The 14783-nt window shown below is 38.0% G+C and overlaps 1 protein-coding gene across 16 annotated transcripts in view; it reads left to right on the top strand.

The window, feature by feature from the left end:
• Positions 1 to 14783, top strand: part of BIRC6 (baculoviral IAP repeat containing 6) — a 215065-nt gene that overhangs the window by 24824 nt on the left and 175458 nt on the right. For 15 of the 16 annotated variants that reach the window (XR_015137258.1, XM_086327523.1, XM_086327522.1 and 12 more), the window contains exons 2-3: positions 3452 to 3633; positions 5626 to 5763. Coding sequence is in view for 14 of the 16 variants with exons in the window: in XM_086327523.1 (XP_086183649.1) it covers positions 3452 to 3633; positions 5626 to 5763 (320 nt within the window). In the remaining 2 variants the exon portion in view is untranslated. Of the gene's footprint in view, positions 1 to 3451; positions 3634 to 5625; positions 5764 to 12714; positions 12900 to 14783 lie in introns of all 16 variants that reach the window. The other variant, XM_086327524.1, reaches the window with a different exon arrangement.

The raw sequence follows: 14783 nt of genomic DNA, 5'->3' as shown, positions 1-14783 counted from the left end.
GTTTGCTGATAATCTGGTATAGTTGGAGGAAATTTGAGTGTTTCTTATGAGGCCTTAAATACTATTTGATCTTTTTATAGGAAGTTTGCTTATATCTGGTATAGCTGAAAGAAATTTGAGTGTTCTTCTGTTAAATTTTCTGCTTGAATTTCTTTTTAAACTTTATCTGTGTAGGGTTCAAAGTCATTTTATAATTGTCTTCTAACAAGGTGCAACATGTGGTATAGAATGGGTATAAGAGTTTTCCCCCCTCTGTTTAAAAACTGAAAATGACTTCTTAGCTGATTTTCCTCAAAAACTTAAAACATTAGTTAAGCATGGCTCTTCTTTCTTTGAGAAATTTATTTTCAGACATTTTAAACTCATAGGGCAAATAAAGTATAAATTTCTGTTTATTTTAAAGGTAGCCTTGGAAGTTTAAATATAGGTTATAAGTTTTTTTTATTAATGTTATTTGCAGCATTAAAATGTGTTGACATTGTTCCATAGTAATACTTCCAAAACCATAAAACAAAGCAATATGAATAAAAGTGTAATTTAACATATAATTTCATACAAAATTTTGAAGAGGTATTTTCTTACTGAGAGCTCAGCCATAGGTTTCTTGGTTTCTTCATCTCTTTTATGAACCTTTATGTACTTAAAATTGTTATTCTTTTAACTGAAAATAAATGTTGATTTTTACCTCCCATTGTGAAACCTATGCTTGTTTTTTTTTGCTGTACAAATACTCAGTTCTGGGTCACACTTAAGCACACATGGATTTCATTTTTTTCCAAAATTAGAGAATTTGTGTCCTTGATCTTATTTTTTGTCAGGTAAAAAGAGTTGCTCGAACATGTTAAGACGATGAAAAGTTCCCTAAAACGTTCTTTGTTCATTGAAGGATGTTTTTTCTTCACAGAAATCTAGAACTTGTTTACTGGTAGATGTAAATAAAATCTTGAGCATACTATGCGACTACATTAACAGAGCTCTTTTTCTTGAAATAAAGTTCTCAGGCTGAGTAAAAGATTCAGAGAAAGAGTCTGTGGTGGGTTGTATAATCTTCCATCAGAATTCACGTGCTCATGGGAACCTCAGATTGTGACCTTATTTAGAAACAGGGTCTTTGCAGGTGTAATTAGTTAAAATGAGGTCATACGAGCTCAAAGAGCCTTCAGGGTAGGGTAGTATGGCCGATAATCAGTTTACTGTCTTCTGCTGTGCAGTACAGAAAGTCACTGCTTACAAATGGCCTTTTGTAACTCAGCTCAGAAATACTGGGAATGGACTCATCTGAATAAACATGGTCCTTTTACATGCTTTGTGGGCCTGAGAGACTTCTGAAGTCATTGCCAGTAAGGCTGTTTGGTCACTGCATTACTTTGAGTGCTAATATTATATAGTGTAAGAAATTAAAAAAAAACAGTGTGGATTTTTTTTTTTTTTTTTTTTAGTCATGATCTATTGAATTCTGGGGTTGCATGGAAACCCAGTTGAAAACCCTGGTGTAGATTTTTACATTTTATACCTCTGTACAAGTTTTAACAAAATAATGGTTTTTATAGTTCCTTAGCTAATGACCTATCCCTAAAACTAAACAATTTGTAGTTTTTTTTTTTTTAATTTTACAGTTACGTGTGGGAGGCATGGCACATATGGGAAATCCCTGCCTTCTGCTGAATTTTTCTGTGAACCAAAAACCTCTATAAAAAAAGGAATAGTCTGTTTTAAAATTTGAAACTATCTTTACAAGTTCTTACGTAATTTTACTCTGAGTTCCTATAATTTGTATGATTTCTTGTTGTTTTACCTAGAGATGAGAAGTGGTAGGTAAATATTCCTGTTTTATTGTATTACAGAGATTATTTTTCTGTATGCTGACATACATTTCAAACCAATAGATCTGAGAATGAACTATAGAAATTCCATGAATTTTTCTGTTTTATGTAGATAATGAATAAGTTTCTAATCAGTTTTGTAATGCCTCCAAGATGAGAGAGCTATAATAATTTGAGATTAAGAAAGCTAACCCTAATATTCATTGATTATAACATGTTTTATAGTTGTCCTAGATATTGATGAGTAGGACCCTGGTTTATCTCTTTGCTGCTTTTGTATTACTGCTCAATAATAGTACCAAGATCAGGAATGTTCTGTAGACTTCTGGTGGGAGTGTAGAATAAGGTGTACTGACTGGTGGCAGAATTACTTGTCCACAGAGAAGTTTCTTCACTAGTACAATTAAATTTTACAGTTGATCATTTTTTTCAAGTCTTTTTATAGAGACTGTATTCATGACAGTGTTTAACATTAGTCTTTTTATAAATTAAAATGTAGAAATCAGTGTTATCTTTTCCAAATTGTGCTTTTTGGTTTTATATTTAAAGCTTCCGTGTTTTACTGTCTTTTGTAATACTCCTTGAAATTCTACTCTTAATTTATTCTGATAAATTGTATGGTTAGTATACTCATTTTCTATTAAAGTACTCTTCTGATATTGATTCAGCAGAAACTTCAGAGGACATTGATCTTCAGTAGTAGTCGACTGTGGTTTTTCAGTGGTAGTTGAACTAAGAGACTACTAGTTCTCTTAACTTAGGTTATAGCCATCGTCCATAATTTTATCTCAGATATGTATGTGTGTGTACTCAGTCGTGTCTGACTGTTTGCAACCCCACGGACTATAACCTGCTAAGCTCCTCTGTCCATGGAATTTCCAAGGCAAGAATGCTGGAGCAGGTTGCCATTTCCTCCTCCAGGGAACCTTCCTGACCCAGGTATTGAATTTATGCCTCTTCTGTCTCCTGCATTGGCAGATGGATTCTTTACCACTAGTGCCACCTGGGACTGGGAAGCCATCTTCCCCCTGGGAAGCATATCTTAGGTATAAAAGCCCAAAAGAACTTTTGAGGTCATTACCTAGAAACTGTCCACATTGACTTTATGCTTAATGACTTTTGTAGGGGAAGTAGGGAAAGATGTAAAAAAATACTGAATATTTATTTTAATTACAGTATAGTTGATGTACAATGTTGTATAGTATTGGATATTTAATTTTTTTTCCAAACAAATTATTTTGAAGTAGTGTAATACAGAGAACTTCCCTATAACCTTTACTAAGTTCCACTAATTTTAATATCTTAAATATTTTACCACACTTGATTATCATTCCCTCATGTATACATTCATACTGCTTTTGCTCACTTGTGAATAGGTTGCATATATCATATCCTTTTATCCTGTTATGCCTTCATAACAGCAATATAGTTTTCAAGTTCTGATAATTTCATATTGTTACTTTAAGCTACAGTACATATTCCAATTTAATCGGTTCTAATAATGCCCTTTAGAGAATCTTTTTCTAATCAAAGATTATATAAGGTATTTAGTTGCCATGTAAGCATTTAGTTTAAAAGATCTTATTCGTCTTAAAATCTTCAGTGTTGAATTTTTGTTCTTTTAACAGCTAAACCAGGTGGACAGGTGAAATGTCAGTATATTTCTGCCGTGGATAAAGTTATTTTTGTGGATGATTATGCAGTAGGGTGTAGGAAGGACCTTAATGGAATCTTGTTGTTAGACACTGCTCTGCAAACTCCAGTTTCAAAGCAAGATGATGTGGTTCAGCTTGAATTACCTGTCACAGAGGTAAGTTGAAATAAGTATGCTTTTCTACTTAATGTAGTTTCAGACTTACTAGTCATTAAATGAAATTAGATTGTCCTTTGAGGATATTATCTACGTACCCCTATAAAAATAAGGAATTGTGAATTGTACAGGTTAAACCACTTTAACAGAAACCCCAAAATACAATGGCTTAAACAAGATAGTTTTTTTCTAGTAACAGTACAAGGAAAGTATAGGGACAACTTTGCTTACTGCAACATTTAGCTTCCGTCTCTTGAGTCCAAGACTGCTGCTTCAAGTCTTATTACTTCCCAGGTTTAGGGAAAGGGAGGGCAAAAGGCCAGGGAGCACACTGGCATTGCCTGCCTTTCCTTTCCTCCTTTCCCTTTTACCTCCCTCCCTCATCCTTTGCTTCTCTCTGTACTCCCTTCTTCATTTTTCTTAATTCTCTTTTACGAACTGTTTCACGTGTGCCCTTTTTGTATTCAGTTAATTCATTGGCCAGAATGTAGTCATATGGCCACATTAAGCTGAGGTGGTTTTTTTCTTTAATATTAAAAAAGAAGAAATAAATATTAATGGACGACCAGTAATCTTGGCTATGTAACATGTTTCTTAACAATTCCAGATTAAAATTTCAACATACATATTTTTGTGTTACATGTTTATTACTTAATTTATAAGTGTGTCCTAACTTAAATCTTTTTGTGTATGTTGATGTTCATATCATGTTTAAAACTATATTTTTTAGATTTATCAGACTTTAAATCATCTTAAAAATATAAGCGATTATAATGTTGTATTCCCCCCAAAAGTGAGATATTATTTCTGTCTTTATCCCAATTTGTTGATTATTAACTGTTTTGTGTTTGATGGATTGATATAATTAGTTGATAAAATCAATATAGCTTATTTCCCATTTTTAAGACATGCAAAGTGTTACTGTGTGGGTCAGTGTCATATCACAGTCATCTAGTATGTTAATATGGAAAGCATTTGCTGAAGTTCTGAGCTCTGAAAACAGAGTAGCCATCTTTTTGTCATAAGAATATCTCGATCTGGGGGCATGTTAAAATCTTTGGACAGAAAATTAATTATAATTAGTTCTACTTGTTTTGAATGTTTTTTCCCCTCCTACTTAAAGGAAATTAGACCTGGTAATATCTTAATAAAGCTGCTATCTTCTATACATTGTAGTGTACAATGAAAGATGGTATCAAACCATTGGGTTTTAAAAGGAACTACAGAATTACAATAAAATAGTTGAACATTTGTATAAAATGGACCCTGAAGTCAATATTTAGCTAGATATTTAGCCAACTTCTGCCACCTCTCCCACCTTGCCAGTTCCTGATGTCTGTTGCTGGTTTTCTTTCTTTTTACACAAATAATTATAGTTGTCTTGTTCATGTAATACTGTTCGTAGTTCTTCTACCACCCCAGGTACCCTTTCCTGCATCACGTTGGTCTCTCACTGTCTTACCTAAAGTGTGCAGTCCTGGGTTTGGTTGGATTAGTGTGGATGTGTTCTTTTCCATATATTGACCATATATTTCTGTTACTGTAGTTCATACAGTATGTAGTTCATACTGAATACGTGGGTAACAATGCAAAGGGCTTTTTAAAAATTACCTGATGATTTAATGAGTGACCGCTCGTACGGTTTTACACAGTAAAGCTCACTGAGGGACTTTACATTTGTCTTTAAATTTTTCTCTCTTTTATTTTTGTTTATAGTTTCAGCTTGTCCAGTTTTTTCTGTTTGGCTTTGTTTTATAAAAACTTCCATGTATGGAGACTTTACTGTGTGGTACTATGCTGAGTACATTGCTTTATCTCATTTAATTTTGTAACAGCCTTGCAAATCATTATTTGGTTAGCTAAGTTGGTTTAAAAAAAGTAGAAGTAGTAAATTTTCATATAGTACCTTTCAGAATTAAAATATATGTGTAAGAATCCAAATTAAACATTTTTGGTATGATTAATCTTTTGTGATCATCTTTTTTTATTTAGGCACAACAGCTCCTATCAGCATGTTTAGAAAAGGTAGATGTTTCTAGTACGGAGGGTTATGATTTGTTCATCACACAGCTCAAAGATGGTTTGAAAAATACATCTCATGAGACTGCAGCAAACCACAAAGTTGCTAAGGTAAGAAGTTAAAAAAAAAATTACTTTGTTTAGGGTTATAACAGAAAGAACATTTCCATACTTTTGCCTTTCTCTGTTCTCCCTTCACTGATGACTAGAGTGGGAGATAGTGCTTTGAATTAAATCCTTGGCTATATTTCATTAATTGTTCTGCATTTTTCTTTTAAGATTTGTAAAAAAATTATAAATGTAATACATATACAATTTTTATATTGAAGCATATAAAGTAGAAGCTGTTTTCTAAAAAAATTTTGCCTTTGTAAGTATCTTTTTTCTCAAGTCTAGCTGAAATTATACTAAAATACTGTGATGTACTGTTTGGACTGCTTCGTCTGTTTGGACTGCTGTAATGGAATACCACCGGCTGAGTGGTATTTCTTTTGGTGAAGTCCTTCTTTCTGGGATATAGCAGGTACCTTCTCACTGTGTCCTTATATAGTGAAAAAGGCAAGGGATCTCTCTGGAGCCTCTTTTATAAAAGAGGGCTGCACCCTCATGACCTAAGTACCTTCCTTCCAAAAGCCCTACCTGCTAATAGACTCCCCTTTTGGGTTAGAATTTCGGCAGATGAATTTTGCAGGGATACAAGCATTCAGATTATAGCGTATACCTTGCTTTTTTTCATTGAAGAATGTATATTGAGGATCTTTTCATATCAGTGCTCATATATCATCTGCATTCTTCCTAATATTTATATTGAAGTATATTGTATAAATTCACCATGATTTTACGAATCTTAATTCCGTTAGTGGAATGTTTTATTTAGTAAAAACAGAAACCATGTTGTGCATTTCAACAGAGAGAAGTTATTGTGAGAAATTGACTTAATATGTGTATGAGAACCAAAAAAGTGAAAACAAAACCCTGAGGTAACACAGATGGTAACTGTGGGGAGCAGCACTCATTTTGGTCTGAAGGAACAGGATGTTCAGGTTTTAGAACCTAGATCCTTAAAAACTTAAGAGAAGAGCCTCCGTGGATCTGGGACTTCAGACTCCTGAGGTGGAGTTGTTATCCAGTAGGTACCTCAGGAGCTTGGAGATTGGAACCTGCTGAACTGAGACTCAGATTTCTGAAGAGAGGTGCTACTCGGCTGATGTTAGTCCCTCTGAGGGAGATATATGAGACTGGTCCTCGGAGTGCTAAGAAAACAGAACAAAAAAACTTCTGAAGATCAGAGGAGTCAACAACTGCCACCAGATCCTTTGCTAACATGATGTTGACAGCAATGACAAGTAATTTAGCAAGAAGCAAGTCTTTTTTCCCCTATCATGCTTTCCAATTTCCATCCTGTGTTCCTTTGTCAGAACTTGACAGTCAGGAAACTGGTTGGTAAACAAGAAATAATAGTTTATAGTATCCCAGCCCCAACATGACTGAGAAGAGAGGAAAGGGTAGGTTTGGACCTGAGAGACAGTAGCTTAATAACTGGCACAGTCTGCTCCTTTGGCTACTCATCATCTCCATACATACCATACCATCTACACATGTTTGAACTTTCATGCAACAAAAATGTTATGCTTTTACTTAATAAGAGGCTCTGTTCCTAAAAAGAAAATGAAGATTTGTCTCACCCTGTCCCCAGAACAGGCAGACACAAAGTTTCAAAAGATACTTTATCCATCTGTAGGTGATACTTGCTACTCTTAAAATTTATAGTTTCAAGTGTTTAGGTAACAGAGCTGTGCTACCTAATCACTAAACCTAAATTAAACCCATCTAAACCTAAACACTAAATTAACTGCAACAAAAAATTCTTCTGTAAAATAATGACTTACCTCTCTGTGTCTTTATCTATCTAAATCTTCATCCATCTATCATTTATGTAATGAGAAGAAAATACATATAGTTAGCATATCTCTCAGTTCTATACTTGTGTATAAAATAAAGATGATATTCTTGATATTTACAGTCTCCTTCTCCTAGCTGTTCCATAGTCCCTTTGTCCTTAGCCAGCAGTGTTGAGGTCAGGTGTCTTTATACTGTCAAGTGACCCAAGTCTTCACTCTTGCAGGGTTCAGATCCTTTGTAGTGCTCTGCTCAGTTGTAATTGTCCTTTCACTCTTGTATATTGGATGTGGAAGAGTTTAGAGGCACCCTGGAGAATCTCTTGGATTGTAATTAAATTCTCCAACTTGGTTTGAATGGCAACCCACTTCAGTATTCTTGCCTTGAGAACCCCATGAACAGTATGAAAAGGCAAAATGATAGGATACTGAAAGAGAAACTCCCCACGTCAGTAGGTGTCCAATATGCTACTGGAGATCAGTGGAGAAATAACTCCAGAAAGAATGAAGGGATGGAGCCAAAGCAAAAAGAATACCCAGCTGTGGATGTGACTGGTGATAGAAGCAAGGTCCGATGCTGTAAAGAGCAATATGGCATAGGAACCTGGAATGTCAGGTCCATGAATCAAGGCAAATTGGAAGTGGTCAAACAAAGGATGGCAAGAGTGAATGTCGACATTCTAGGAATCAGTGAACTGAAATGGACTACAATGGGTGAATTTAACTCAGATGATCATTAATCTACTACATTATATCTTCTGAATCCCTCAGAAGAAATGGAGTAGCCATCATGGTCAACAGAAGAGTCCGAAATGCAGTACTTGGATGCAATCTCGAACACGACAGAATGATCTCTGTTCGTTTCCAAGGCAAACCATTCAATATCACAGTAATCCAAGTCTATGCCCCAACAAGTAACGCTGAAGAAGCTGAAGTTGAACGGTTCTATGAAGACCTACAAGACCTTTTAGAACTAACACCCAAAGAAGATGTCCTTTTTATTACAGGGGACTGGAATGCAAAAGTAGGACGTCAAGAAACACCTGGAGTAACAGGCAAATTTGGCCTTGGGATACGGAATGAAGCAGGGCAAAGACTAATAAGAGTTTTGCCCAGAAAATGCACTGGTCATAGCAAACACCCTCTTGCAACAACACAAGAGAAGACTCTACACATGGACATTACCAGATGGTCAAACCGAAATCCGATTGATTATATTCTTTGCAGCCAAAGATGGAGAAGCTCTATACAGTCAGCAAAAACAAGACTGGGAGCTGACTGTCGCTCAGATCATGAACTCCTTATTACCAAATTCAGACTTAAGTTGAAGAAAGTAGGGAAAACCACTAGACCATTCAGGTATGACCTAAATCAAATCCCTTATGATTATACAGTGGAAGTGAGAAATAGATATAAGGGCCTAGATCTGATAGATAGAGTGCCTGATGAACTATGGACGAAGGTTTGTGACATTGTACAGGAGACAGGGATCAAGACTATTCCCATGGAAAAGAAATGCGAAACAGCAAAATGGCTGTCTGAGGAGGCCTTACAAATAGCTGTGAAAAGAAGAGAAGCGAAGAGCAAAGGAGAAAAGGAAAGATATAAGCATCTGAATGCAGAGTTCCAAAGAATAGCAAGAAGAGATAAGAAAGCCTTCCTCAGCGATCAATGCAAAGAAATAGAGGAAAACAACAGAATGGGAAAGACTAGAGATCTCTTCAAGAAAATTAGAGATACGAAGGGAACATTTCATGCAAAGATGGGCTCAATAAAGGACAGAAATGGTATGGATCTAACAGAAGCAGAAGATATTAAGAAGAGGTGGCAAGAATACACAGAAGAACTGTACAAAAAAGATCTTCACGACCCAGATAATCACGATGGTGTGATCACTGACCTAGAGCCAGACATCCTGGAATGTGAAGTCAAGTGGGCTTTAGAAAGCATCACTACGAACAAAGCTAGTGGAGGTGATGGAATTCCAGTTGAGCTCTTTCAAATCCTGAAAGATGATGCTGTGAAAGTGCTGCACTCAATATACCAGCAAATTTGGAAAACTCAGCAGTGGCCACAGGACGGGAAAAGGTCAATTTTCATTCCAATCCCAAAGAAAGGCAATGCCAAAGAATGCTCAAACTACTGCACAGTTGAACTCGTCTCACACGCTAATAAAGTAATGCTCAAAATTCTCCAAGCCAGGCTTCAGCAATATGTGAACCGTGAACCTCCAAATGTTTAAGCTGGTTTTAGAAAAGTCAGAGGAACCAGAGATCAAATTGCCAACATCTGCTGGATCGTGGAAAAAGCAAGAGAGTTCCAGAAATACATCTATTTCTGCTTTATTGACTATGCCAAAGCTTTTGACTGTGTGGATCACAATAAACTGTGGCAAATTCTGAAAGAGATGGGAATACCAGACCACCTGACCTGCCTCTTGAGAAATCTGTATGCAGGTCAGGAAGCAAGAGTTAGAACTGGACATGGAACAACAGATTGGTTCCAAATAGGAAAAGGAGTACGTCAAGGCTGTATATTGTCACCCTGCTTATTTAACTTCTATGCAGAGTACATCATGAGCAATGCTGGACTGGAAGAAACACAAGCTGGAATCAAGATTGCCGGGAGAAATATGAATAACCTCAGATATGCAGATGACACCACCCTGATGGCAGAAAGTGAAGAGGAACTAAAAAGCCTCCTGATGAAAGTGAAGTGGAGAGTGAAAAAGTTGGCTTAAAGCTCGACATTCAGAAAATGAAGATCATGGCATCCGGTCCCATCACTTCATGGGAAATAGACGGGGAAACAGTGGAAACAATATCAGCCTTTATTTTTTTGGGCTCCAAAATCACTGCAGATGGTGACTGCAGCCATGAAATTAAAAGACGCTTACTCCTTGGAAGGAAAGTTATGACCAACCTAGATAGCATATTCAAAAGCAGAGACATTACTTTGCCAACAAAGGTCTGTCTAGTCAAGGCCATGGTTTTTCCTGTGGTCATGTATGGATGTGAGAATTGGACTGTGAAGAAGGCTGAGTGCCGAAGAATTTATGCTTTTGAACTGTGGTGTTGGAGAAGACTCTTGAGAGTCCCTTGGACTGGAAGGAGATCCACCCAGTCCATTCTGAAGGAGATCAGCCTTGGGATTTCTTTGGAAGGAATGATGCTAAAGCTGAAACTCCAGTACTTTGGCCACCTCATGCGAAGAGTTGACTCACTGGAAAAGACTCTGATGCTGGGAGGTATTGGGGGCAGGAGGAAAAGGGGACGACAGAGGATGAGATGGCTGGATGGCATCACTGACTCGATGGACATGAGTCTGAGTGAACTCCGGGAGTTGGTGATGGACAGGGAGGCCTGGCATGCTGCGATTCATGGGATCGCAAAGAGTTAGACATGACTGAGCGACTGAACTGAACTACTTCTTTTGTTTTCCGTCAATCCAGTTTCCCTTGTCAGTTTTAATCATATTAACCAGTAGATTTACCACCCACTTTGATGATTCAGTGACAAGTTGTTGTGCAGTGTGATTTTTTTTTTTTAAGGTATACAGTATAATGATTTAATGTATATTGTTGTTCAGTCGCTAAGTCGTGTCTGATTGACTCTTTGAGACCTCATGGACTTCAGCACAGCAGGCTCCCCTGTCCCTCCACTATTTCCCGGATTTTCCTCCAACTCATGTCCATTGAGTCGGTGATGCCATCCAACCATCTCATCCTGTCACCCCCTTCTCCTTTTGCCTTTAGTCTTGCCTAGCATAAGTGGAGAAGGCAATGGCACCCCACTCCAGTACTCTTGCCTGGGAAATCCCATGGATGGAGGAGCCTGGTAGGCTGCAGTCCATGGGGTCGCTAAGAGTCAGGCACGACTGAGCGACTTCACTTTTACTTTTCACTTTCCTGCATTGGAGAAGGAAATGGCAACCCACTCCAGTGTTCTTGCCCGGAGAATCCCAGGAACAGGGGAGCCTGGTGGGCTGCCGTCTATGGGGTTGCACAGAGTCGGACACAACTGAAGTGACTTAGTAGCAGCAGCAGCATCAGGGTCTTTTCCAATGAATTGGCTCTTTGCATCAGGTGGCCAAAGTATTGGAGCTTCAGTTTCAGCATCAGTCCTGCCAATGAACATTCTGGGTTAATTTCCTTTAGGATTGACTGGTTTGATCTCAATTACAAGAGGAACCCAAAATTGCTGGATAGCAGTGTTAACACCTAATTCAGTGCAACCATTGTTGTGCCCTTGGTGGAACATTCCTTCCTTGTCACAAGACCTCTAGAGCCTAAGGCTTAAAAAGAAAAAAAGCTGTAAATGGATTATTAAGTATAATAGCAACCCTGATGGGAGAAGCTATATTATGTGTTTTTTGTTGATTGAAAGCATACGCATAATCCTGTAACGTTAGAACTCCAGACTTTTACGCATCTCTCCCAATTAGTACTGTAAATGAGTCTTTGGAAGGGCCCACACTTTTTTGTCAGGTCATCTTCTGTAAGACACCACAGTAAGACAGTTCAGTTTCATGGGGCAAGAGCCCATTGTTGCCCCTACCTCTTCCCCTACCTCCCCACCCCAGGCCCCTCCCCCCACCTTTGAAGTGCGTTCTTACTGAGAAGCAAAAAGCAAAGTTGTATAGAATACTTTGTAGTGGTTTAATATTATGGCAGAAGCATTGTGGGCAGAACAGATAAATGCACAGTCAGAACATATATCTACAGTAAAGACAAATTGCTGTCCAATCCATAATGGAAGAAATCTAATATAATCAACCTGCAATCAGGTAATTGGCTGTTTTTTCTGGAAAACGATGTCCCAATGGTGGCTTAACTTTGGTATCTGCTATTGGCAGGCCTGCAGTTAGCCTGCTTAGTCTTGGTGAGAGCAAGTTCATGTTGGATCTGTGCATACCCTCTGTCTCTGTTACCATGGCATTTTGCATATAGATTCATTGAGCAAGCACTGGAGTTGATATGGCGAAAGAGTGAGTGACATTCATAAACTGTGGTATAATTTATCCATTTCCTCTATAATGGATGCCTTTTGATAAGCATTCACATATTTCACAAATATTTTCATACTGTGTTTATTTGGAGAGGTCTGTCCATAGACCTTTACCCTTGACTTCCTTGTTAACAGTCTTCCAATCCTCGTCTTTCCAGATGTCTGAACATCCAGCCAAAACGTTAGCCACTGTCCATTATTCAGTGAGGAACTTTACTTCTGGTCACCTCTCAATCCAGACAAAGAGAACAGTCCAATGTATTGGTTGAAGTTCTGCCCACTGAAAAGATTTGCCTTCATCCCTGTCCTGACTGGGACTGTGGTGCTGCAGCCATCCACTTTGGTACGGCACTTTCATAATGTGAGAACCATCTGTATGTCAGATCTAAAGATTTTCTTCCTCAATTATCCCATCATAGGGAGTTCCTTGTGAAGCCATCAGTGTGGAATGAGAAAGGAGCTGTTGTCAGAATAGGTATTGTAGAAATCTCAGCTCCTTGATTATTCAGCTGGTTTAAAATTGAATTGCCTTTTGGACTTTCTCAAGATTGGTTTCTTATAAACCACTTAATGAATACTAGCCCTCATGCCCAGTAATACAGTTTGGTTTATCAGATAACACCTAGTTTGTGATGGACAGCTCTGATTGCATGCACATTTGTCCCATGGGTAGACACATTTTTATGAGAACTAACTACTAAGAGGCCAGGAGCTGTTTCTCTAGAGGAGAAGAATTGTTTACAGGAGAGAGCATGGTTTTGTCTTAGCATCCTGCTACATTATTGTCCCAGAGAGTCTCTACAGCATCTTTACTTGGAGCAGATATTTCTAGTATCGTTAAATGTGCTCACAAGATACACATGGTAGAGCATCTTGTGATTCAGCCTGGGTGTGCTGAGGAACCTCTTATTCTGTGCCTTATGTATTATTTGATAATTGAGTTACAGCAACATTCTGAAATATGCTGAACACTGGATCCAAAATCTACTTAGGCCCATTGAGCATTGTGCCTCCTTTTCATTGTTGTAGCAACTTTCCTTTCATCTTGGGGGAAACATCCTGACACGCCTAGCCTACTGGACCTCTAGAAACTTCACAGAGATTTTAGGACCCTGAGTTTTTCTGGGGATATTGATTCTCTCTGGTTTGCATGTGTCTTACTAAGGCATTTAAGGTCCTTGCTCCTTTCCCCTCATCTGGACCAGTTACTGTGATGTTACTAATACAATAGACCAAGGTGCTGATCTGCAGGATGTTGGGTTGATGAGGATCTCTGCAGAGTAGATTTTGGTAAAGAGCATGAGTCCTAGGGTAAGACTGTGCAGATTTATTGTTTCTGCCAGGTAAAAGCAGCTTACTTTTGGATGGTCCTTAAAATTAGTGTAGACAAAAAGGTATTTGACAGAATTGTAACTGCCTACCAAATATCAAGGGATTTGTTAATTTGCTTCAGTAAAAATACCTCATCTGAAATATCAGCTGCAGTTGAAGTCCACCTGATTTTACAATCCATGGTCATTCTTCAAGATCCATTTACGTTTTACATGGGCTTGTGGGTCAGTTAACTGGAGTTGAGGTAGTTTGATTACCCCTCTGTCAGGTCTGTTAATGTGACATTAATCTCATAAGTTTCCTCAGAATATGGTATTGCTGTAGTTTAGTAGCTTTGTAGGAAAGAAATGAAAGTTCTAGGGGCTCCTGCTTGACCTTTCTTCCTTTAGTAGTCCAAGAGGATCAGAGGAACAGTGTAGGAGTTTTTCTAGTTTCCTGTTCTTTCTCTTCCAGTTATACATTTGGGAGTTAGAGAGAGAGCTACAAGATAGATCTGGGGATCCACAGAGCTCACTGAGACAGCTTTGGGCCAAAATACCAGTAGTCACTTCACCATGATAAGTCTCCACTTTGATTAATGGACCACAGTGATGTTTTAGGTCAGTTCAGGGTTCCTCTCTTGTAGTGCCTGGAATATCACACAGCATTTCCGTTCCCTAGTGCACAGTGACTATAGTGAATGTCCTCAGGTGCCTTTGAGGAAGGCTTGGGGTATGATTTACAGTGGAGAGTGGGGCATCATTGTGGGATCCTTTCTCAAGGGGATTTGGCCTCCCTTCCAACCGGAAGGCTCTGAATCTGTGAACAGATTATGTCTAGAAACAAAGTAAGAGTTCTCTCATCTGGGTCTGAACATTCTTTTTCAGGATGGTTAATTTCATTTTTTATGTAATTG

Source organism: Bos grunniens, chromosome 11 (assembly GCF_055505025.1).
Source record: "Bos grunniens cultivar Pamir isolate PY7600 chromosome 11, Bosgru_T2T1.0, whole genome shotgun sequence".
Classification (NCBI taxonomy): domain Eukaryota; kingdom Metazoa; phylum Chordata; class Mammalia; order Artiodactyla; family Bovidae; genus Bos; species Bos grunniens.
Note: the sequence above shows the minus strand (reverse complement) of the source record. Positions and strands in the feature narration are given on the sequence as shown.